This window comes from Sturnus vulgaris, chromosome 12 (genome assembly GCF_052056855.1).
Source record: "Sturnus vulgaris isolate bStuVul1 chromosome 12, bStuVul1.hap1, whole genome shotgun sequence".
In the NCBI taxonomy this organism is placed as follows: domain Eukaryota; kingdom Metazoa; phylum Chordata; class Aves; order Passeriformes; family Sturnidae; genus Sturnus; species Sturnus vulgaris.
In genome coordinates this window covers 1,463,165-1,488,307 of record NC_142254.1, presented here as the reverse complement: position 1 = coordinate 1,488,307, position 25,143 = coordinate 1,463,165, and the positions used below count along the sequence as shown (strand labels likewise).

The 25,143-nt window shown below is 42.0% G+C and overlaps 1 protein-coding gene across 1 annotated transcript; it reads left to right on the top strand.

Moving 5' to 3' along the window:
* The first annotated feature begins 184 nt into the window (after positions 1–184).
* On the top strand, positions 185–25,143 carry DYNC1LI2 (dynein cytoplasmic 1 light intermediate chain 2). The gene is made up of 13 exons (XM_014887912.2): positions 185–319; positions 964–1,037; positions 1,453–1,569; positions 7,624–7,854; positions 14,047–14,213; positions 14,551–14,644; positions 15,258–15,393; positions 15,715–15,826; positions 16,506–16,565; positions 17,268–17,309; positions 17,723–17,840; positions 18,802–18,918; positions 24,072–25,143. The coding sequence occupies exons 1-13, from the start codon at positions 225–227 to the stop codon at positions 24,176–24,178; spliced, it is 1,470 nt and encodes a 489-aa protein (XP_014743398.1). The 5' UTR covers positions 185–224; the 3' UTR covers positions 24,179–25,143.

Genomic DNA, 25,143 nt, shown 5'->3' with positions numbered 1-25,143 from the left:
CAGCAGGGGGCGCAGGCGGCCCCAGGACGCCGCGCAGGGCGGGCCGCGGCCGGGGCTGCCCGGGCACCGCCTGATCGCGGGGCGGGCGCGGCGCGCGCGGGGCCGGCGGCGCGGCCGCGGGGCGGAGGGGCCGGCGGGGCCGGCGGCGCGCGCGGGCGGGCGGGCGGGGCGGGGCGGGGTCCTCGCGGCCCGGTGAGGTCACTCTTTGTGGCGGCGGCTCCAAGATGGCGCCGGTGCTGGCGGAGAAGAAGCTGCTGGGGCCGGACGGGCCCGGCGGGGCCGAGCTGCCCGGCGAGGAGGACGACGGGCAGAACCTCTGGTGAGCGGCCGCCCGGAGCCTGCACGGCGGGGCGAGCCCGAGCTCCGCCGGGCTGGAGCGGAGCGCGGGCCCTCGGCAGGGTCGGGGCCGCGCTCGGGCCCCGCGGGCGGCGGCGGGGCCTGGGGGCAGCGCTGGGAGGCCCGGGGGTGCGTGACGGGAGCCCCGCGGGTGCAGGGACGGGAGAGCGGGGCTGAGGGAGAGCGGGGCAGCGGGCCCCGGGACCGCGGCTCTGCGGGACGTCCGCGGGGCCGGCTCTGGCAAAGGTTTTTCGGCTTTTATTTCTAAAGAACGCTTTAAGAAATACCTATGGTGGCAGAAAGGCATATATCGAATACAGCAATCCATTGTGATGAGAGTTAGTTGAAAAGTAATGTTGTGTAGTATTGTGGCCTCTTACAAAGGAGGAGAACTTTAAACGTTCCTGCCCGTGGTTTGGAAATCATGAAAGCTGCTCTCTAGAAGGTGGGATGCTCGCGGTGGCTCAGAGCGCAGTTGGCCTGTGGCTGTGCCAGCAGCCCTGCTCGTACACAGCCCGCATGTGCCGCGCTGTGGGTGCGGATGTGCTGAGCTCATGGTGCTGTCACAGCCGGCGCTCGCTCTGTGCCGTGCCGTGCCATAACGCGGCCGCTCTGCTGCTTCCCCAGGTCCTCCATCCTCAGCGAAGTCTCCACACGGTCCAGATCGAAATTGCCATCAGGCAAGAATATTCTTGTTTTTGGTAAGTAACACACGCAACCAGTTGGGTGTTGGTTTGTTGTTTTTTTATTTGTAGAAACAAGGTGTATTTCAAACACCGATTGGAGCAGACTGGCACATGGGTTCGTTACAATTGGGTTATATAATTTGATCTGTGGCCTTCATGCTTGTAGATCTCCTTTCTCTTTGATTTCCACTGTTAAATTTACAGCCTATTTTAAGTAATAATAGAGTATAAGATAGTTCTTCATTCTTATTGTTCTGGTATAAGCTGTTGGATTTAGCTGAAATACTTGAAAGAGAACAGCAAATAACTGTGATTCAAAAGTGTACGAGGATGCTTCTCATTAATTAAGCAAGTTGTGAAAAAATATTTTCTATGAAGTCGAATGTAATTCTGAAGGTGTCTTTTTTTTCCTCTACAAACTTACTGGCAGGTGACGATGGTTCAGGCAAAACCACTCTTATGGCTAAAATACAGGGAGCAGAGCATGGCAAGAAAGGAAGAGGACTGGAATACTTGTATCTGAATATTCATGATGAAGACAGAGATGGTAAGTTTGTTTCAAATGCAATCTCTTTAATTAAGTAGCTACCATGCTATTTTAATAATTGTGGTTTGATGAACGTGTTCTGGGCTACGCCCCTGTAGCTGGTGGTGGTGCTGGGAGTTTTGGAGCTGTGTACATTTCTGTGGAGGGAAAGGTTTCACAGGCAATGTCCGTTCTCCCTCTTGCCCCTCTGGCAGCCTGACCTGTGCCTGGGGCAGGGCAGCTCTGGGCATCTAGGGGAGATCCTACCACTACTAAAATCCCTTAATAAATCTCCCTTTGCTGATGATGACTTTGTAGCAGCTGCAGTGGCATTGCTGTAGCTACTTTGTGACCAGAGAAAGGGAGGATGGATGTATCCATCCATGAGAATTTCATGCTTAGCATGGATTCCCAGGCATGGGCTTTGGTGTTTCTCATAGGGACTGTGTGTGGAATTTTGGTTAGCTATAATAGATGTTTTGCTTTAGTTGACTGAGTGAAGAACAGAACTTAAAGTCAGAATTAGTGTTGGCTTTTTTTAGGTTGGAGCTGGTCTCTTTGCCCCTTGTCTTTTTGTTGCTGCTGCTGATCTTTTGTCTCTACTGTATAGTGGAGATTATGCCAAGAGACCATTTAAAAGCAAGCTTCATGATCAGATTACTCATATTTTTGGGAGGGTTGGGGACAGGAAGAGATGAGGAGTGAGTTTATCTTTGCTCCTAAATCTGCCTCTGCTGATCTCATTTTGGGCAACCTCCTTGGGCTGATTTGTCTTTAAAAATGGGGAATGTAAGTCTTCCTATTCAAGACTTCCTTCAGAGCTCAGAAGAGGGAAGCAGTGGTGGTGGTTCATCCCTGTTCCAGGGAACAAGCAGACTAGGAAGATCCTATAATGGTATTTTGAAACTGGAGATGCACTGAAGTCTTGCAGGAGTGATTAAGTGCCATATGTGACTGGTTGTTATGGAGATTGGGCCTGCACTCACGTGGCAGGAAGCTGTTTTTGGATACTAAGTTAGGCACAATGAAAGGATGAGTACATTGCCATATCTTCCAGGGGCCTCCTTGCAGTTCCAAAAAATCTTTTGGGCTGCAATTGTAAGTGCTGAGCCATTCTTCGCTTCTTCAGGTTCTGGGTGTAAGTGCTTTTCCACCATGCACAATCTGCTTTAGTTCTGTACTTCAGAGGAGAAAAAGCCCCTGTGATTAGGAGGCCTAAGACAGACTGTGTCATCAGGCCTCTTGCAGCTTCAAAGGAGTTGCTATTACAAGCAGAAAAATGTTTGCTGTGCTATTTTTCCTGTTGTTATCTATCAAACCTCAAGTATATCCCTACACTGGAAATATTTTGAGGCTGTTCCTGAATGGCTGGAAATGATAAGTATTTGAAGTGATTAGAAGAGACCTGTCATAAGAACTCAGGCAGCCTAGCAGGAAAAAAAGAGATCTTTTTGACTGACTGCAGGCTCAGCTGGCCAATTCAGGTCTTCACGCATCCTCTAATGGGTGTGTTAGGAGCTAATAATACGTGCCTTTTTCCTTTCTGTCTCATTAGTGTCATCCACAAGCAAAATAAATAGCAAAGTGGGTCAGGACCTCCCAGCAGGCAGAGATAAGGCTCTTTCTTCTCCAGGACAGGTTTGGATTTGGTTTTAAACTCTCTGTGTGCTTCAGATGATTGTATGCTCGTCTACAGATCGGGGAACAAAGCCTTTATAATTGACCCACAATTCTGGAAGCCTTAAAAAGCTCAGGGTGGGCATTCAGGAGCTCAGGAGCAGATGAGTGGTACTGAGGGTCTCTGCTTTTTATTAGACTCCAACCTAGCCAAGACCAGATCACAAAGGTTTCCAGTGGTGCCAGATCAACACTGGTAACTGAAACTCTGCAGTGGAATGAGATGATCTCAGCTTCTTTCCCAGGTGATAGAAGATGTATTTGCTCTCTTTGTGTTATTCTTCTTCATTTCAGATAAGTTTAACTCTGTCCAGGAGAAATATTTTCCTCATAGTGCTGAGTCATTCATTATCTACTTCCCATTTCCCCTTGGAAACCTTAAGGAGAATGTGTGTTGTTTCCTATGCTGTGGCCTCCTGTCCCCCTTCCTCTTCAAGGGGTGTTTGAACCTGGCTGCTCCTACATCTAAAGTAGAATTTTTCTGGATTGCTGGATGCAATCTTAGTTTACAGTTACTTTCCTCCTAAAGATCAGCTCAGCAATTAAATTGTTCTTTTCAGTTTATAGGAAAGTTTAACAAATGCCTAGGAAGCATGTCTGCCTTGCAGGCCCCCTGTGGCTCACAGAGGTCACAGAGGTGCTCACGGACTGTGTGGTTTTCCCTGTCCCCTGCTGGTTTCTTGGCAGCTGGATGCACATGGGCACTGTGCTGTGTCCAGCTGCTCCAGCTCTGCCAGGTGTCACTACTCAGTGGGACATTTGGGCTTTGGTCCCCAGGACTCCAGGTCACTTAGAATCTAGATCTGCTACTGAATCTCTGTGTGGAAAGTCTCTTTCCTAGGGTAAAGATATCTTTTTATTTTAAAGATATATTTTATCACTATCCCAAATGCTTCCTAGGCCAAGGCATTTGCTCAAGAAGAGGTTTGGAGAGACCTGAAAAGCAATCCTGGGAGAGAGAGGATTCTCCTAAATCCTCAGCTGCATTATTCTTGGAGCATAAAGCTGTTCCTGCATACATGACACCATAGTTCATCTGAATGAGAGCATTTATAGCACTGCCTGCAAACTTAGCTTGGAATATTAACTGATCTTGGAGCTCAGGCCCCAGAGTTCTCCATTAGTGGAATTTCTCAGGGAGTGTGGCAAGTTTCAATTTTTTGCCTGTCTTTGTGATGAACAGATGTTTTTTGTCTCTACTGGTTAGTCTGCTTTTGAGGACTGAGAATCTGAATTCGTGGGAGGTAGAAGAGAAGCTGTGCATAATTTTCCTAAAGGATCTGTGTTTCCAGGGTAGCTTTCAGAGGCCCTTGCAGGGCTAGGCAGAGTTACAGCGGGGATGTAGAGCAGAACAGGGAGCCAGCCTGCATGGCCTGCTCTGAGCTGTGTGTGTCAGCTGGAGCCACAAGCACCACAGGGACATTTCTGACCTGCCCAGACTGCAGATGCACCTCAGCTGTGCCCGGTGTGCAGGGAAGAAGAGCCATTCTGGAGTTGCATTCTTACTTGTAACAAAATCAAGCAGTCTTGGGTTTTGCCTCAGGTTTGGACTGGCCTCAGCCCTATCATATGCATATTCCAGCTGAACTGGTTGTTCCAGATTGAGCCAAGTCTTGCTGCTGCACTGGTTTCTAATGGGAAAATTGTCTTTTTTTTTTTTTTTTTTTGGTCAGCATCTTTAGAATTATTCTCTTGTAAGTTTTCTCCTTTGCGCTTCTCTTCACAGCTTGAGCAAGGGATATCTAATTGCCACTGATATCTTTTGAATAGATGCAGATGTAGTTGCAGTTCACAGAATCAGCCATGTGCAATAAAATTCATCAAAGCTGGAAAATCTTTTTGAGGACTAAAGGGATAAAGGCATATTGACAGGATTTAGAGATGTGATTTTAGCAGCTTTTGTAATAGCCTGTGATAAGTAGCCCCTGGTTCTCCAACAGGATCTGGTAATTGTTGCTCTGTTTCATGTTGTGTTGTGGCCAGTAAGGAGGGCCCAGTTGACAGTCATGACTAAGTAGGAGTTTGATGTGGTGCTGACAAAGCTGAATTTACCATCAAGTCCTTGCCAAATTGTGAGCACACAGTGCTGTATTTTTAAGTGTATTTTATGTTTTAGCAAATGTAAATCACAAGACATTCCTCTGTCTTGTTAGAAAGGAGCAAAACCTTTCTTTTTCATACAGTGTTGTATTTGGTTTTTTGCTAATGTGAGTACAAGGCTTCCAGGCTTCCTAGCAGATTGATTTTGAGTGGTAGTTGCACCTGTATTCTAGTTCCAGTCTGCATTCCACATGTTAAGCAAAAATTAAATCTTTAAGGAGAGCAAAGGTGCATAGCAAACAAAACAGTTTTAACCTTAGATACTGGCTTTAAAACATGACTTAGAAGCAGTGAATTTGTATATTATTAATTTTTACTACTTGCCAAGCTGTGAAAGTCTTTTCTGCAGAGCATTCCTCACAGGAGAATCTATCAGTGCTGAGCAGAGCTGTAAACTTGCATAAACTATGGATAGATTTGCATTAGGTTTTCAAAACTTCATTCATGCTCCAAGGAGACAGTTGTACATGCACACAGTTCCTGTCTATTAATAACCTTTAGCTCATAGAAAGCTCATGGGGTTTTTATTTACTGGGAGGCTGCTGCTTTGGGGCATGTACACAGGATGTTTCTAGAATGCAGAGAGTCCTGCACATGTTTCATTTACTGTTGTGCAATAGCAAACATGTAAATGCCTTCACACTGTGTCCTACCTTGCTCTCTGTTTTTCCAGACTTTTCTTAGACCTTGCCTCTGACCTCAGAGGTCTTTGGGAGCTTTAGATTCAGACCTTCAGTGCTGTAGGGTTCCCTGTCATGGCAGTGATTGGTGTCCTGGAGCAGTGCTGGGTGTGCACGGGTGCCTTTCTGAGCTGCACAGGGCTTACCCTCACTGACCACTGGGGAGTGAATCGAGGGGTGCAGCTGGCAGGGAGAGGAGCTGTAAGCTCACAGCATGGCTCTTGGCCTGTTTGTGTGATGGCTGATGTTGGAATGACTTAGGGACAGCCCAAGAGAACTTACAAGAAATGCTAAACAGAGACTGCCTGCATGAAGCACTTTGATGAGATGTCTGAAACTGGGCTGCTCAGTAATTTTGTCCAAAGCCTGATTAAACAGGTAGGATGTATATATCTGTCATCTTTTCTTCTTCCAGATTTCTTAGCCAAACTTTTGCCTTTTTCTGGAGTCAGGAGGGGTGGATCCCTTCCTAGAATGAAGTTATGATAGCCATAGTAACTGGATTTATTTTGCAAAGCTGAAAGATTCAGGACACGGAAGTACAGTGAGGCAGGGTAATTATGAAGCTTAGTAGCTGCTTTGAAAATCTGGGTTCTGCAGTGTCTGACTTACAGATCTGTGTGATTCAGAAGTCACATATTGTGTATATAGTGCAAGAGAGACTCGCTGTTCCCTCTGGATAGCTGTAGTAAAATGGGGAATATTTAGGGAGAGGTACTAGGAAGAGTCTAGAAGATAGAAACAATGGAGTTGTTCTTCAGCAGGATGTTCTGAGGATAATATAATCTCTTTCCGTCTTTCTCTCTCCATGGTACCTGATACATCATTTCTTGAGGAAACTCCTTTTTCACTTCTTATACTCTTGCCAAGAGTTCAGTTTTGGGGTAAAATGCCAATTGTCTGACCCAGCTGATCCCCCTCTACTCTGCCTTGCATTCCAACAAAGTATGCAGCCACTATCAAAAATACTTGTGGGAGAAACACAAGAGCTGCCATACCAGATCGTTTCTCCAGTGCTCATTCTGTCAGGAGCCTGCAGAAGGAGCTGGTGTTAGTGTGAGTTAAGAGCAGGTGGCACAACCTTGTTGGGAAGGTGGGAAGTTCATCCTGTATTTGCTCCTCCCACTCCTGTGCTAGAAACTTAAGCTGCTTATTGCTGGTATCTTGTTTGCAGCTTATTTCTGCTGGGAGGTTTCTTGGGTGTGTGAGACCAGCTTATGTCTGGGAGACACCAAGGGCAGTGTTCATCCCCTGCTGGACTGGGGCAGGGCCACCCTTTGGGCCTGCACTTACAACATCCCCTGTGTTCTGGGTTCACTGTGCACGTTTCTATTGCGGGACTGTTGTGCAGCAATTAAAAACTGTCCTGACAGCTGTCCTGAGTAAAAGCTCAAAAACAGAAATTATTTTTTTAAAGGAAAACATTCTGAACCCAGAAATGAAAGCATTTCTGACTGATTTACACAGGAACCTGTCCTATAAACAAGCAGGCAAAGTGTGCTGGTAGCTGGGCCTGCTTCTTCCACTGAGCACTGATGCTCTCACCTGGTCTCTCCCAGCCTGGCAAAGCAAACCCTGCTTTGTTCTGCTGGGTTCTAACTGTGTCTTTTCCTTTCAGATCACACTCGCTGCAATGTCTGGATCCTGGATGGAGACTTGTACCACAAAGGGCTGCTGAAGTTTGCAGTTTCTGCTGAATCCCTGCAAGACACCATCGTGGTCTTTGTTGCAGATATGTCTAGACCTTGGACTGTTATGGAGTCTTTACAGAAATGGGCCAGTGTCTTGCAAGAACACATTGATAAGATGAAAATTCCTCCAGAAGAGATGAGGCACATGGAGCAGAAGTGTAAGTCTTTGTGCATCTATACATTGCTGTTGGTTTTTTAATTAGCTCTCACAACTTTTAATGAATTTCTTTGGGTCAGTGTTTTGAGAATGGGTTGGATAGGATTACTCTTAAGTTGTGATTGCAACTCTAATTCAAATGTGTTAGGCTTTAAAGCAACTCTTCCAGTTTTGCTGTGCTGACAAAACATCAAGTGAATTCTTGTCTAGATCCTGGGTAATAATGAGATTTTGATAATTTGCTTTTTTAAAAGGGAAATTTTAAAAAAACAGTAAAATGTCAGACTCACTTTTTAAAACACAGTGACAAAATTCAGTGATGAAGCGAGCTGTCTGCTTTGCTGTGATATCTCAGCCAGGTCCCATTCCCATACTGTGCTTGTCTTCCAGAAGGTCTCTCTGCCCTTGTTTTTTTGGTGGCTCAGGCTGTGAACCTGGTGCAGCTAATTGTGTCTCACTACAACCATTCCTACCCTGTGACTTTAGGAATGTTGTATAAATTAACCTTCTTTCCTGGCATATCCATGGCAGGAAGGAATCTAGTGCTGGCAGGCAGTCATTGCAGTATTGGATCCTGCAGTTGCTTTCCTAAAGTAGTGTTGAATGTTTATTGAGTTTTTTTTTTTTTCTGTTTTCGTATTGAATTACTCCAAAATAAATTCCTTTAGTGGAAAAGACCTTAGCAACTTCCAGTCCTTTCAGATGAAGTAGATTCAGACTGATCCTTTGTAGTTTCTGCTTTTGCTCCAGGCTGGTGGCTCTCTGTGTGGAATGATTGCAAATATGGTCTGGTAGTTTCCTGAGCTACCTTTAGGGAGTAGTGTGATGTGTTTGACCTGTGAGCGCTCAGGTGTATTTGTATAGCTGATAATCCTTTCTGAATGTTAAATATTTTGTTACCAGAAGCTTTGTGTCTACAGCATATCAGCTGGAGTTTAAACTTAATGATTGAAACCACCCGGGTTTGATCATCAGGTTACATTTAAACAAAAAGTAAAATATGAGAGTTTTTACGAGAAAATGATTGGTTGGAGTTTTATGTTTATCAGAGATTTTTTGGGAATGGGAAATGAAAAGGCAATTCTAGTATAAAAATCCCAATTTGCACATTTCTGAGGCACAGCAAATGTTATGACAATCCAAATAAAGGGGGAGTTTGTGCACTTAAATTTTCTTTTTGAAAAGAGAAGCTTTTTAGTTTTCCCTTCAGAATGCAGTGTATGAAGAAGCTATGGCAAAGCTCGAGTGCCCTGTCTGAGGAACTTAGAAGGCTTTCCAATAGTGATGTCTTAGAGAATTCTAAATTAAAGTACCACAGAAACTCCTGGTTTGTTTTGAGCTCTCCTGGAGTTAAGGGAAGAGGAGATGGGAGAGGGACTGAGTTCCCCCGTGCTTGGCTCCAGTGCCATCCCCTGGCTCAGCTGTGGCACACAGGGCCCTGATGTCTTCAAATGTCCATCTCCTGTTCTCAGGCCCTGTGCAGGACCCTCGTGTCACCTGGACACATCCCTAGGGCCATCTTTGTGCTCAGAACTCTGGCCACCATGGCCTGTAATTCTCTTAGCAGCCCATGCTGAGGAAATGCCCATTGTAACTGTGTCAGGGTAATGGAGCACATGTGCCTGGTGACTGCCTTGGGACTGCTGCCCATCCTAAAGCTACACAGCAAAGCTCTCCTTGCTGAAATCCTGCTGCCTGTGCCTCCTGGGGTAGGCTGTCACTTAGAAAATGAAGTCACTGGGTTGCAACAGCCCAAATATGTAAAATCAGGACAATAAAGTGCACATGAGGGCAGCTAAAACATAGAAATGGAGTGCAGAGTGGTGGGATGTGCTGAATTTAAGCCCCCTGCAGCATAAGACCACGTGGATGGATGTGTTTCCTGACTTTACCTGCAGAGTATTCCCTTAGTCCTGCTGCTCCGTCCCAAGCTGAATGTGCACAGTGCTTTCCCTGCCTATCACACCCAGCACCAGGAACCCTGGGGAAAGACTGCCCAGTCCTGCCCCACTGGCATCCACTGGAAGTGCTGCAAGGTTGTTCCTTCTCCATTGCTAAGGTCCTAAGAGTTTCCAGAGATGTCTTTGTTGGCTCACCCTTGTCAGAGCAGGTGGACTTTGGACTGCCTGTTGCTGCTAGCAGGGTTTGGGAGGCCTTTCTGCACCCAGCCCTTGCTCCTCTGTTTGCTGGTTGAGATTCTGACTCTTGGCTTGCCTGGCTGGGTGAGAAACTTCCCTTTGGCCTTAAAGAGCTTTCAGAATGGGCAGCAGGACACACGTGGAAGCACCAGGCTGCCTTCTGGGGAATGTACCCAGAGCATTGCCTGCCTCCACTCACTGCCATCACTGGGCTGCTCTGGGGCTTCTTTGTAAGAGCTTGGCTAATGTGATGTCAGGTACATAATTTCAACTGTGCCCATTTAATTCAGGCTCTATTGGGACAAATCATTGATTTAAATAGCACATATTTGAATAATTATTTCAGGGAAGATGTGAATGTTGCCTCCCTATTTAAAACAGCAGAGCAGATAAGGAGGCTGTCAGGAATCAAGAACTGCAGAAAAGAGGTGTACTGGTAAAATGGCAATTACACCAATGACCTCTGGGGTGTTTGAAGATAAAGAATTGAAACACAATAACATGTTTTTGCAAATTGTGTACTGTCCCATTCAAGCTGAATTAATTTCAGATTTCTACCTTTTTGCTTTTTTGGTCTGACATAGAGCTGAAAGATCTCTTAAGCTGAAAGATGAAAAATAAATTAGTTTATCCAGGTATCTTTTGTCTAGGAATTCTTTTCACAAGACTAACATTTTTAATGATCAATAAAGATAAGGCACAAAAAAGCTAAAAGTGATTGTGAAACTTTAAAGAGTGTAAATATAGTATGATTGTCTCAGAAAAATATTCTTCATGCTGTTCAGGGCCTTTGGGATTTATCCCTTAAGTTGTAACGTTTACCTGCTTTTTCACATTGCATTTCAAGTGCACTCCAAGCCTGAGTATATTTCTGTTGCTGGAACAACCAAACCTAATAATTGTGGGTTGCTGTCTCAGTGGTGCTTCCAGTCAATGCATGTCCTGAGTGATGCAGCAGTTTTTGGTGGAGTTACCTTGCAGTGCCTCGTGTGAACAACAGCAACAGGAGCAAAACAGTTCGCTGGAACCTCACTTTCATTTGCTGTGTTCAATGCAAAACTCTTAAAGAGCCATAAGTTTGGAAGATAAATCAGCACACTGTAGTGGAGGTGTGATTTTAATGGCATATCATCACCTGGTGAGAATTTTTTAAACATAATAGGCCATTCTGAGTATTCAACCTTAGTGATGAGTGGCAGAATATTACAGATTTCCAGAGGAACTGTTGTTTTTCTGGCTTCCTATTTTATGTGCATGATCTTAGGGATATTTCCTGCTGAAAATCCTTAAACCAAAGTAATTTTCACTATTTCTTTAATAAAGAATAGAGTTGTTTTCCATACCATATAGAAGATATTTCCTCATTTAGAACTGTGTGGAGGACATAATATTCATAGCTCACTAGAAAAAAAGGAAAAATAAAAGATCTTATGAGCTGGTGCACAACTTTATATCCATTAAAAGCCTGAGAGTGGAGCCCAAATGAGACATAGCTATGGGAGGTAAGAAAAAGTATGAAATTGCTGGGTGTCAAAGAAATGTTTTAACTGCAGTGAGCTGCTTTATTACCTTGTGAGAGTGCAGTTTGTTCATCAGGGCATCTCACAGTGCCTGGGGTCCAGGTTCACTTGGATTTAACAGGACTAAATTCTGCAGGGAATGAGGCTTGAGTGGAAGCAGTGTTTAAGAGCCTGTTGCTGTCAGGCACTCACACTTGTTCCTGAGTTCAGGTGGTGTCTGTGTGCTCAGGTGCTGTAGTCAGAGGTTCTCTCTGGCTGCTGTAACTCAGCAGTTGTTTGTTCAGAGCTGCCCCTGTTGGCTCCGGTGTTGTGTCCCATTGCCCTGTGTCTGGCAGGGACAGGTGCATTAATGCTGGGCCGGGGGCATCCCTAGGAATCCACACAGAGCTCAGCTCCACATGGAAGGGTTTTCTCCCTCTGTGTGTGTGAGCTGTGGCCTTGGTGCTGCTGCTGGCTCCTGCTGACTCTTGGGGAGAGGGGGAGCTGGGAGTTGTGGCTCTCTGGGACTGTGCCCTTCGTTGTCATTCAGCAGAAATTCATGAGGAGGAAGCCATCAGACTTCTGAAATACCCATGTTGCGTTTGCTCTAATTGACATTTCTAAAATTCTTAGAGCATCTTGTGTTTTCTCATGTTATTCAGTTTTACTCTTTTCAGGAGGGGCCTTTTTTCCCCAAATTAGAAGGGGTTTATGCTCCCAAGTATCTCAGTAAAGGAAAGATTATTTTCCTTTGATATGAACAAAACCCAGGAAAGGAATCCTGTCTGATAATAATGCTGTGGTAAATTGAGAGCTGTATTGTCAAATAGTCTTTTCTGTGTGATTAAGTCAGAGAGGCTCATCTGAACCATTGTGGGAGATGCAGATGGTGTTCTTTAAACTGCTTTAATACACTTGGCCTCAATAGTAAATAGTAACGGGAAAGCTAATAAAGTAAAGAGGTACTTCAGAAACCTCCTTTTCTAGTTAAATGCTTTTGGTGAGATAATAAACATGTGGAATGTGCAGAACGTATGATGGAGTTTCGATTTGCTGTATGTAGTGACTAAGAAACAGTCCTGGAGGAAGCGTCCTTTGGAGCACTGCTGTGTCCTCTCCACAAGAAGGCACTGCCTCCTCATTTTAAAAGCTACTGCATTTCATTTTCATTTGTTTGTATTTCCTTGCACCCTGGCATATATTGAATTGGAAATTGGAAGTCTTATGGTCTATATTAAGTTTGAGGTTTTTAGGCTTTTCTCAGGAATGGAGCTTTCTTCTTTTCCACAACACAATTTTATATTTCAGCTAAGCATTGTAGATTGTGCAGCTTTAAATAGAAGAGTTTTGTGGTTTGTTCTTCCTTTCACACACCCATACCATTGCAGGAATGGTTCCTCTTTTGAAAAGGTACCATGACTTCTTTTTGCAAGATTTGTATAAGAAAGTTCCCTGAGGTTTTACCACTTCCTAAAACTCAGGAGGCTTGCAGTGCATTGCAGCTCCTTCCCTGGCACACGGAGGGTGTTCTGAGCAGCCTCTCTGTGTGGCTGGGCTGGGCACTGGTGGCTTTTCTGAGTTTTCCTCAGTGACCCTACAGTCACTCTGCTCCCACTGCTTCTAAAATAAAGGAACCTTTGTGGGAGCAGATCATGGAGTTTGCTTGGCTCTTTCCATGAGGGTTCCTCATGGCTGAGTGAGGAGGAGGAGAACCCTGGTCCTCGGGGCAGTGTGTGCCTGGAGCAGCCACATCCAGGACACAAATTCAGCTGGTCTGTGGCTTTGGTCTGGAATAAAAGACATTGAAGTGTAGATAGCAGCCCAGATTTGATAAAGCATGTGTGGGCTCACAGTGCATTTCCAAAATGGCCTTAATAATATTCCTTAAGTGCTTCAATATTGAATAGTATTCAGGATTATTGGAGCACTCACTGTTGCCATAAAATTAAAATACTGAAAACATAAAAAACATCAAGTTTCCTCTGGACCCCACTGTAGTTTTCCAGAATACAACCAAGTCTCTTCAGGTAGCCTGCAGATGCCCTTGAGTCTGTGTTTATGCAGGTTTTAAATTTGTATTTCTAGCATTGGAATCCTGCAACAGAAATGTAGAGTAATAGGAACGGAAGTAATTGTTTGTAAGAAAAAATGGCTGTTTCAGGTTGGTAATTTCTGTGTACATTTACATTTTCACCATGCTTTCTTCCACAATAGGTACAAATTGCAGGGTATAGACTGTGTTGCTAAACCACATTTATGTTTTCTGTTTTCAACTGCCATATATTGAAATGTTCAGGAATATGCCTTTGTACATACTATTACTCTTACAGATAATTGTGATTATTTATAATAGCTCCAGATCCCACTTGATTTAGCTTCCTGTAAGTCGTGATGGAGGACTGTTGTGGTGTTGGAAAGGGCAAAAAGGCTTAACTTGCATTCAGTTCTCACTAAAAAAAAAAAAAAAAAAACCTTGAGATTTCTAGTTAGTTGTAGATTAATTATGGTTTAAAAATAACTAATTCCTTTGTTTTAAGAATCTCTCTCTTTTAATAGTTATAAAGGAGTTTCAGGAGTATGTAGAACCTGAAGAAGGCTACCAAGGATCACCACAGAGGAGAGGCCCCTCGTCTGGCCAGGAGGATGAACATGTTTCCCTGCCCCTCGGAGACAACGTGCTGACTCACAACCTGGGCATTCCTGTGCTCGTGGTGTGCACAAAAGTGAGCCTCTGCTTCTCTTTGCTGCTAGCAAGGGTTTCTGTACCCCTCTGTTAAAGGCATGCTTTCTACAGACATGTAAAATGAATTCTGGATTAACAGTGGAGGGGTCTGTTTTGCAAGTGAGCTTCTGCCATCAACATCAATTTTTACATTTATGGAACAGTAATAACTTTATCAATTATATGTTAATTACTTGAGCGTTTCATTTATCGGTGCTATTTTAGAACCAGAGACTCAAAGTAAATGTGATGGGAGTGTGTAAGATTAAGGAAGGTGTTTTAAGATGTGCTGGATTAATTGGTTGGGTTTTTCTGGTTTGTTTTACTGCTTCTCCCAGTGTGATGCAGTGAGTGTCTTGGAGAAGGAGCACGACTACAGGGAAGAACACTTTGACTTCATTCAGTCACACATCCGCAGATTCTGCTTACAGTGTATCCTTTTGTGTGCTGAGGAGATGGCCTCTAATCTGGAAGCCAGAAGAGATGTTTTCATGTTGAATTGCACATAACATTAATCCAAGAAATTGCTCTGCAAGATGACTTGGTATTTAGTTATTGGTTAGGGTATGTGTTACACATACCTAACCTTAGGTTGGTATGTGTAACATTTGTTTCTTTGAAAATGTTGACAGATGTATAAAATCTTTTATAGTTTTTAAATTGTGCATGGGATTTGGACCTTTTGTTCCTTTACAGAGGATTGGTCTTATATTTTTTTGGTTTGGCTTTCCCCTCAGAATTTGAAATTTCCATGTGAGCCTGAGATCTCTGTGTATTAAGTTTTTGACTTTTTCCAAGTGAAGTAGGATACAATTTCCATGTAAACCTGGGAGGATGGATAACTTTTGTGTATGTCAAAGAAAAGTGCCATGACCTTGCCCTGTAATACCTCCTCCAACCCTGGATACTAAATGTCTCTGTTTTTGCCTTGAACTACTGCTCAAAGCTATGTCTAGTAGCTATAAATTTATTAACTTCAGTTTTGAAATTCTTATTATAATTTCGAAACTATGTCTTACCTAATTTTCCCTAACTAGAAACTCAGATGGGGCTGCCTTGATTTATACATCAGTTAAGGAGGAGAAGAACCTTGACCTGTTGTATAAGTACATTGTACATAAAACCTACGGTTTCCAGTTTACCACGCCTGCCTTAGTGGTAGAGAAGGATGCAGTTTTTATGTGAGTCACTGGGACAAGCAGCACGGTGTCAGATGGGGTTTTATTAAACACTGCACTGCATGTAACATGGATATCAAAATAAATGGAATGGTTTGTTGTTCAAAAGCTCACTATGCAAGTCTTGTGGAATCACAAATTTAAACACCAACTTAAGTGCATATTACTTGAGTCAAACTATACCATTCCAGTTTTTGTATCCTTGGAATTTAGCTGAGAAATAGGGGTGATCTGCAAGAAAATTGCTTTATTTAAGTAGACAGCAGTAAATAAATGATCTCTGTCGAAGTTGCAGAAAAGGAAAAGCTTTATTCTTTTTTACAGACCTGCTGGTTGGGACAATGAGAAGAAAATTGCCATTTTACATGAAAACTTCACAACAGTAAAGCCAGAAGATGCATATGAGGACTTCATTGTAAAACCTCCTGTAAGAAAGGTAAAAAGGGGTTATCTCTTTCTGTACCCCAACAAATAAGTAGAGTTTGCTTGAATGGCTGCTAAGAACTATTATTATTGAAGAACTCCAAATATAGATTTAACTTTTTTTTTAAAAAATCTAAATATGTGAAACATCAAGCTTTCATTTATTAGTTATTTAAAATACTGCAAGCAAACCCAGAAACCATTCACCTTTTTGAATGAAAGGCAATCCAGGAATAGCTGTTTTACATTTGCCATTTTTGCATGTGTGGAGCAGAAACATACCCGGAAAATGGAGAATTCTCTTGTAGGACATTTCCATTTATACTCACATGGCTTTGAGGTTGCCATGTGAAGGCAAAGCAAGGTCATCTCAGGTCCTTGAAGAGATGCTGATGAGATAAACATCCAAACTTTAAAAGAGGAATGTGGCTATTTACCAAGTGCTCATCTCTATAGGACAGTGCTCACAGGCTGGCATCTCTGGATGCTCCAATTTTTTTTATTTTACGGTATTTTTTTAATGGCAACTTCTTTAATGTTACTATTATTTTAAATGTGAAAGAACAGTTTAAAAAAAGTGAACAATAGCCTTAAAGATTTGCCTCTCTCTTCCCTTTTGATCACCAAAGCATAAAAACCAGTTATGGTAATTTCAGTCTTTACTTATAACAACAAAATGTTTTGTTCAACAGTTAGTTCATGACAAAGAGCTGGCAGCAGAAGATGAGCAAGTATTTCTTATGAAGCAGCAGGTAAGAATGGAGAAAGATGAAAATAAGTCCTTACTATATAAGATTTCACTTTAATTTCTCCCTTTTTATTGGCTTTAGTTTTTAATTTCTCATTTAAATCACCAGGTAGCTGTTTCTCAGCTTTGAAAATTCAGATGTAATTGTGAAGTTAGACTTTATTCCAACAAATGCAAGTAGGAAATGTGGTCACTTATCTTGGCAAGTTGAAGGGAAGATATGCTGAGAACAGAAAGAATTTGCATGTCAAAGGGGAAGAGGAAGAAAAGACTTTCTATTTCACCACAGAAATACAACAAAGTTGTATTGATCAGTGAAGTATAAATGCTTTTAAAACCTAACATCTGAGTATTGCAGTTCCTTACAGCCAGGGCTTGCAAGACTTTAATGAGTTATTACTCCACAGTTTAAAAAAATATAACAATACTTCCCTCTCCAGGTGATGATAAATGTCCTGGAGGTTACAGACTGGGGTGTCTGTGATTCTGGCTTTGAGTTCTGGACTGGCTGTGTGAGACAAAGGTTATTTACTCCTTGCAGTCAGTCCTCTAGAGGCAGAGTGGGGAAGTATGGAAATATCAAACAGGAATCCTGTAAATATCAGCAAAAAGATCAATTAAATTTATGGTTACTCAGCTCCACTGTATTTTATTCCTCTGTATTCTTTGCAATATATTTAATATGCTTAATATGTTGTTTTTGCAGTCATTCCTTGCCAAACAGCCAGCAACGCCTACAAGAGCATCAGTAAGTAGATCCAAGGAAAAGAGTAGGAGGTGTTTTGTTTCCCTCAAGGGAAAAGCGAATGATTCTAACCTTCAGAGGTGCATTTTTTTATATTTAAATATAACCTACATAATCTCCCCAAACTGCAGAAAGGAAATAAATAATGAGGCAATATTTTAAAATGTTGCTTATAAATTCACCATGGAAACATTGGATTATTGAACTGAAAATTTCCTGCAGTCATTCAGCCTTTCCTGTAGTAGAGGGACATCCCCAGAATAACTGATATTTTGGGTGCTTGTTTGTTTTCTTTCTCCAGTATGCATCACTACAGTGCCAATAGAAAGGCTGAAAAAGTATATGATGTTAAACTTGCTTTATGTAACTAATCCTTTGAAGTTCTTCTCTGATTTGTGTAATTTGGACTTTTTAAGGAATCTCCTGCAAGAGGCCCTGCAGGATCCCCAAGAACTCAAGGCAGAGCTGGTCCCACCAATGTACCCAGTGCCTCACCTATCACATCAGTTAAGAAACCAGATCCAAATATTAAAAGTATGAATGAGCATTTTACTGTTCTATCATGTATTGTTTCTCTTAAAGTGAATCCTCTTCTGTAGAAAGATTTGGGGATTTATTCACTAATGGTATAGTTAGTCTAATAACAGAAATGCATTTGAGACATAACTTTGGATTGATTTTTTTTATTTTCTAGTCATTTATATGACTTGGAATATAATTCTGTTACTGCCAAGCAGTCAGAGGTCAAATGCATTCTAATTTCCTTAAGTTGCCTCAATACATTTATTCTCCATCAGTTGGATTAGGGTGGAGACTGCTCTAAACTACAAATATTTTTATACTTCATATCACTTATGCTGGAATCCACAGTGAACCCTGCTACACTAAATCCTCTCTAGAATGTCATTTGTTGTAGCAGACAGAGTCACCTGGAAATGAGAGATATCCCTGAGATGCAGCTCCATGGTATTGAGGGGTTTCTTTCCCCTCTAGGCATTAAGGAGGTCTGCAGGGCCAGTGTTGTTTTTTATTGTGCACTGTAGGGCCATGCCTCACTTCCAGGGGGTAAAATGCTCTTCTGGATCCTGTCTCGTTGCTGAATTGCCAAGTTTTGGTTTGTTAAGAGCAGTGTGGCATGAAAGGCTGCACTAGAACATCTGTGCAGGTTGTTAATGGGCTTATCAGTCTTTGAATTTCATGTCTGTGCTTCATAATCTTACTCTTGGCTTTTACGTTTAGTCAAAACTTTAAAATGTACAAATATTTAGATTAAAATTTCACTACTCCTCCCATCACTCCAGAAAAGCAGGAATGTGCATTCAGCCATCTCTGCCTAGGCCAAGGTATGCAAAGGACTGGGATATTCAAACTGAACAAGGACTTTCTCAAGGGTTTATTTCCTTGATTAGCAAGAGATTTGTATGTATGTGAAAATAAATTACAATTTACCAGCTCTATGTGTTCTGTGTAATCTGTATTTGGTTTTTTTCTTTAGATAATGCTGCAAGTGAAGGTGTCTTGGCTAGTTTCTTTAACAGTCTCTTGAGCAAAAAGACTGGCTCTCCTGGAAGTCCTGGTGCTGGAGGAGTGCAAAGTACAGCCAAGAAATCAGGTATTTCACTGGTTATTGCAGCTTGTTTTTAATAATTTATTTGGCTCCTCGGTCCATGGGTGTGTCTTTTACACTGCTCAGAGAAGTGACAGACCTTGACAGATGACAGTACCAAAACATCTTTAAAAGAAGAACTAATCTACTGCAACTTCACAACTCCAGGGCTGCTGTTAAGCCTGATATAACTTAATTTTTCAAGTGAAATTGCACTGCTGAGATTTCAGTGCCATTTGGGTCTTGATCCTATGCTGAAAGTGCTGATTTCTTTTTCACCTTCAGAATTCTTTTCTTTCTTTTCTTGATGCTTGCTGTTGCAAAGGAGATGCAGTTTTCTGGGTTTGGACTGGGGTTAGTAGTGAAACTATTGAAATCTCCCCAAAGTTCAAGTTGAAATGAATTACTGCTTGTGACAGCTAGAAGTTGTTTCCTTATTAATTATTTAGTATTTTATTGCAATCCAACACAGCTGATAACGCTGGCAAATGGGTGCCTTCCATGAGTGTGCTATAACTGCACTGTGGGAGGTCCTTGCTGATAAATAAGGCAGCAATTCAGTGAAAATGAAAGAAACTTATCAGTGGTTGGTACCTACCCAGACCTTGGTGGTGCAAAATGCATTGTCCACCTGACAGATGGAATTTCCTGCTTTGATTCTTTGACTGTTTCTGTACGCTGCTGGCATTCCCATCACACTGAATGTACAAGAGCTTTCCTTCCAGAATTCTTTCACTATTAAATTATTGCTAGATACATTGCTTCTGATCCCAAGCTTGTGCAATCTTGTGGGCATTAATGGTGATGCCAAACCCACAGTTTCTCATGCTGAGAGGGGAAAGAAGGTAAGACCTAGACATTCTGAACTAGAAATGAGAAATATCTGCTGCCAGCCACACTGATGGTTCAGTCAGTTGGAGTCTGGGTATTTTTTAGTTTCTTTTTAACTGGGAAGGTTTATATATGATATTTCGTGTTCTGAAAGCTCAGAAATGCCTGGGATTGGATTTATAGCAAATCAGATGTGGTTTTTTGCATGTTTTATTTCAGCGTGATGAATTTTGTAAATTTTTCTTTATTAAATTTATTTATTACGAAGATAATAACAAAAGGGATTTGTCTTAGAAACAATGTTATTATGGAAATAATGTATGTGTTATAAAAACACTGAACTAATTCTTTCATAATCCAGAATGCCCTCTTCAGTTAAATACTGAAAGGTGTTCCCTGCTTCATCAAATTCAGCCTCATGTTTTACTCACTGCAAGGTCAAACTAACTTTTAATAAAAATAGAACTAGAAATACTTAGAGGTGTTATTTCATCCATTCTTTTTATCCGAAGCAAAGTCAGGGAGTACCTGACTAGTGATTAAAAAGCAAACAAATGCAGAAATAAAAGCTGTAATGTCACCTCTCCAGGAAGCCTATTCCTGTACCTGATTTCTCAGTTACTTTGTTCCCTTGCCCAGTGTTTCTGAATCCCAGTACTCTTGGTCTTGTTTGGGTGGCAGTGGAGCTCAGTGCAGCCCTTTGTGTTTTCAGCAGTGTTGGGGTTTGAGAGCTGTTCCCCTTTGCCTGTGGCTTGTGTGTGGCCTGCAAGAGCACCTGTGTGTGCAGGCCGTGTTGTTTGGGACAGTTCTGAACCCCTGGCACTCTGCTCAACCTTTGCATTGTGCTCAGGAACAGCTGGGGGTGGCACACGAGGCTCTGCCTGCCCTGAGAAGGGGTGGGCTGATCTGTGCTACACGTGTTCTGTTCACATCTCTCAGGGGGACATGGGGTTGTTTTCATCTGTGTGACACTGAGCAGGATATTCTATAACAATTCAGCCAGTTTAATACATTTTCTGCCTCCTGGTAGGAGGGTTTCTAGTCTGTATCAAATTCTCTCAAAGTGTCTAAAAAGTTCATGTGTTTGCTTAATCATTGTTTTCCATTTGATCATCGTGCATTGCTTTGGTAATTGACGTAAATAACTTTTTCCTGCCAATTCTCTTTCCAAATCCTTTGTTGTCTCTTCAGGCACACTTACCTACATATCTGCTCTGTTCAACAGCTGGACAGAGTAGATTGCTGAATAAAAGTACTGACCAGTGCTATGGATAACTAATGGGTAATTTTATGAATTAAAATCCGTTCATTTTCTCTGAAATATCAAGGCTTTTTTAAAAGTTTATTTCTGTGAAGGTGATGTGAGATGTGATATGGAGCACTTCTCCCTTCTCCACAGGCCCTGTTATCCTTTCATAGAAATGTGGGTGGCTTGGCAGAACTTGTCAGGACAGACCCTGTTGGTTGTTGTGCTGGTAGGCTGTTCTAAGCACCTAAAACATAACTGCATTTTCTGCACAAACTGCCAAACTAGTCTGTAATGGGCTGTACTTCTTCCTCTTTCAGTCTTCTAGAACATTCTATGCCTTCTAGGACTTTTCAAAGATAACAAGCTTTTTTTGCCCCTTTTTTTTTCCCTTGTGTCAGCATTAACTTCTAATTGGAATAGATAATTTCTCTCCTGAAACATGTAGACACAGCAATCATACATCCTTTCTTAACTTCCTTGATTTTGATAGACTAAATTAGACAAGTTCTCTTCTAGTCTCCTGCTAGAGGTTGAGCTGTTTTCCCCACTAGTTTCTTCATTAGTTCCCATCATTGGCTTATTCTTGTCCTGAACACAAATGATCAGAATATTGTACTCAGCTCTGCAGATCTACCTCATTGTAGTGCCTGCTGCAGCAGTTCTCTTTCTTGGGTGGAAGTGCTTCTCCTGAATGATCTCAAGGTTGACTTTTCTTGGCTACATGGAGTTGGCAGCTCCCATTCCTTTCCTGACTTTGGGAACAGAGCAGTTGGCTTTCACTCACACGAGAAGGTGCCTGTTCTTGTCAGCTGCTGTGCTCGCACCTTACGTGAACCAGTGTAAGATTAAACTGTGCTGAGAAGGTAAGGGCTCCTCATGCTGCTCTCTGAAATGCTCTTGTTGGGTTTGTGAGGGACCTGGTGCTGGTGAGAGCAGAAGAGATGACCTGTTCCTGTGTGGAAGAGTTGAGCAGAACATCTTGGAGAAAGCATTATTTCCAGCAGCACCCTCTTTGCGAGTAAATGTGCTAAAATTATCTTTGTAGGCATTTCAAATGTCTGAACTGTTCAAAGAGCCCAATGTTTTCGGAACATTGATGACAAAAATATTTAGCTTTAAAGAGACCATCTGTTTCTCTCATAGCTAGGAATAGGCTGAGGTTGAAATGTTGAGATTCTGTCCCAAGATGAGAGTGACATTGTGGGTCTCAATCAGCTTTATTGATGGATTGGTTTCTACTGTGACAAATCTTACCTGAGAGAAATCTCTCCTCTGGACAGTGTCATGTCCATTTTTCCTGCTGTGCAGTGCTTCTTGTTTGCCTTTGTTTCTGGACTCTCTTTGATGTCTAGACCATGATATTTCAAAAAACTTCATTTGGTTATTTCTGTGGAGGATTATTTTTCTGAACTTCTATAGTCACACAGCTATTTCATTTATATTCACAAGAAGATTCTTGCAAATCCTAAGGCTGTTTTCCCCCTCAATTCCTGTACAGAGGATAAAAAACTCAGATTCCCTGCTCTCACTCTGATCTAGTAAGGGGAATTAATTGCACAGAATTGGGGGCATGTAATTTTCCAGAACACATGTCACTGAATGAGGCCATCACTCCTTGACAAATTTGTAGGAAAACTGAAAGCAAGTGTCACTTTCATTCGTAATTGAGGGGAAACTTATTTTCTTAAAAACAGCTCCTTGTATTTCTTCTCCTTTGGAAGGTGCGCCTCATGGTTATAAAGGGGAGTGTGTTCCCCTGCATTGGGAGAGTTTTTCCTTTCACATAAGGTATTTGCAGGATACTGCTTTGGGTTATTTTGGAACCCCGAGGAGGCTTCATCCAGCATAAAAACCAGTTTTTGTTTAGATCTGCTCTTGTTTGAGTGAGGATTTTGTGTGGCCTTTATTGTTTTAGGGTTTAGGCTTTTTTAACTCCCAGGTGCCATTAGTCTACATGTGAAGTGTTTTAAGTTCTGTTACGGTACATTAATTAATGTACTAATTCCTAAATTTTGCTTACATGCTCCTACTTTGAGTAGATGCTGTGTAGAGTGCTATGGCTTATGACTAGGGCTTAGGTCTAAAATCTTCCTAGTGATTAAAGGTAACCTTTTAACTTGGTTATGTCTTTGTACTTTGGAAAAAAACACTTGAATCTCTAACAGTCAAATCTTGCCTTCTTAATGTTTTCAGCATGTATCCTGGAAAAAATCCACCTAATATTTCACACACATTTGAGCTGGAAAACAGATGCTTGTTAAATTCTTTGGCTATGTAAGGAAGCTGTACATGGTTATATAATCTACTTTTTGTCTAAAAATATAGCTTTTTAATCTTAAATGCTTGTATGCTCCATGCATTAGGATATATTGTTCCAATTTTGGTGATTAATTTGTCTGTGGGTTTATAATTTTCAGAAACACTGAAGTAAGCTGATGGTTCAGTTAGGGAATTGTTAAAAAGTTTTGAGTCTAATATAGAAATTTCCATTAAATACTTCAGTGTGTCTGGTTCCAATTGAAGAAGGCCTTTGAAATGACTGCTTGGAGATACTACATGAGTATCCAATTCCTGTCCCCTTTTTAAGGGAAGCATTGGCTGCAGATATGAGAGTTCTTCCTGTTAGTTGTTTCATATTCAAATGCAGTGAGTACAAGTGCAACCCAATAAATGGGATTTATTTTTTTTAGCAGGTGTCCTGTATACCTTATGCTTAAAAGTTGGTTTTAAAGTCCTTGCTATCAACGCTAATAATAGAATTGTGTACGGTTGATTTTTATGGAAAATTCTAAATATGGTTGTTTTTAAATGTTAGTTGCTATAAACATATCACTGGTGGTGTTGTGCTTTTTGCTGCTGTGTAGTTCAGCATTTCATCTCTTTAAGGTGAATCAAACCTGAGTATCAGTTTTTACACAGAAAATACCCTGCATTGTGCCAAGCTATGTGGCCTTGGGGAGGTGGCAAAATAGAAATAAATAACATATTGTCATCTAAAGATGATTTATTGAACACTTGTGCTTCTTGGTGTAAAACATTTCATTGAAACTCGATTGCTTTGTGTCCTTTTTCTCTCCAGGACAAAAGACAGTTTTGGCAAATGCTCAGGAGGAGCTGGACAGGATCACTCGCAAGCCTGACCCCATGGTAACAACAAACTCTCCTCCAACAGAGAACGAGGCTTGATAGGGCAGAACAATGCAGATGTAAATGACCAAATAACTATGTATAGTGATCTGATAAGACCAGGAATTTTCTGCTATGGCAGATGCTATCAGTTTTCTCGGGGCAGGGGAAATGAACTTACTACATCATTGCCTTGTCCCAGTAAAAAGTGCACATTCAGGAAGTTTGCATATAAAATCCCTCTGTATAAGATAACCATTTAGAGTTTATATAGGGCAATTCTTTTTGTTTGGAGGTAAAGCAGGTGCAGCTGCATTTCCTGTTTTGAAGAACACAGAGAAGCAAAATGGAGAATTCTCTTAAAAGTACTACTGACTGCACACAAGGCAAGAAAGAGAACTGAAACCCTCTTTCAGAGTTACTGGAATTGGCTACTTGTATGTTTGCAATGCAGTATATTCTTGGAGTGGTGGTGGTGGAACAGCATTAACTGGGGGAAAGAAGCCCAGGTGGGGAATGGAGCCCTAAAAGGGGAAACGGATTTGGGACAGCGAGAAACCAGAATGTTGGATTGACTGGAGAGGAGCAATGTTGTCAAATCCTGTGTTTCACAGGGGGTAAACAGTCACTGTTTTTAAAAGACTACTTTACATTGGAGAATTCCAGGCCAAACACTAAGAACCATGGGAATTTATTCTTGTTATAAATCTTGTTTTAGTTTTTAAAGAAGTCTTAAGAGTGTGGATGCCCTTTCTGGTGTAGCTGACAAAGGGAGAAACTAAACTTGTTTAGCTCCAAGTGCCTGGCACAGTATGTGATGTGTCTTTAGAAGGTGCTTGAACTTATTGTGCACTGTAGTACAAACAGTCACTGTTTGGTTTTATTTGAAAAACAGTAGTTTGGCAATTTGTATTTAATTTTAAATCCTGTTTTCTGATAGCTTCTGCCTTTTTTATGCCAAGAGGCTGGCCTATGAAGAATGGTGGGTGATGGATCATGTTCCCATAATGAAATGTGCTACAGAA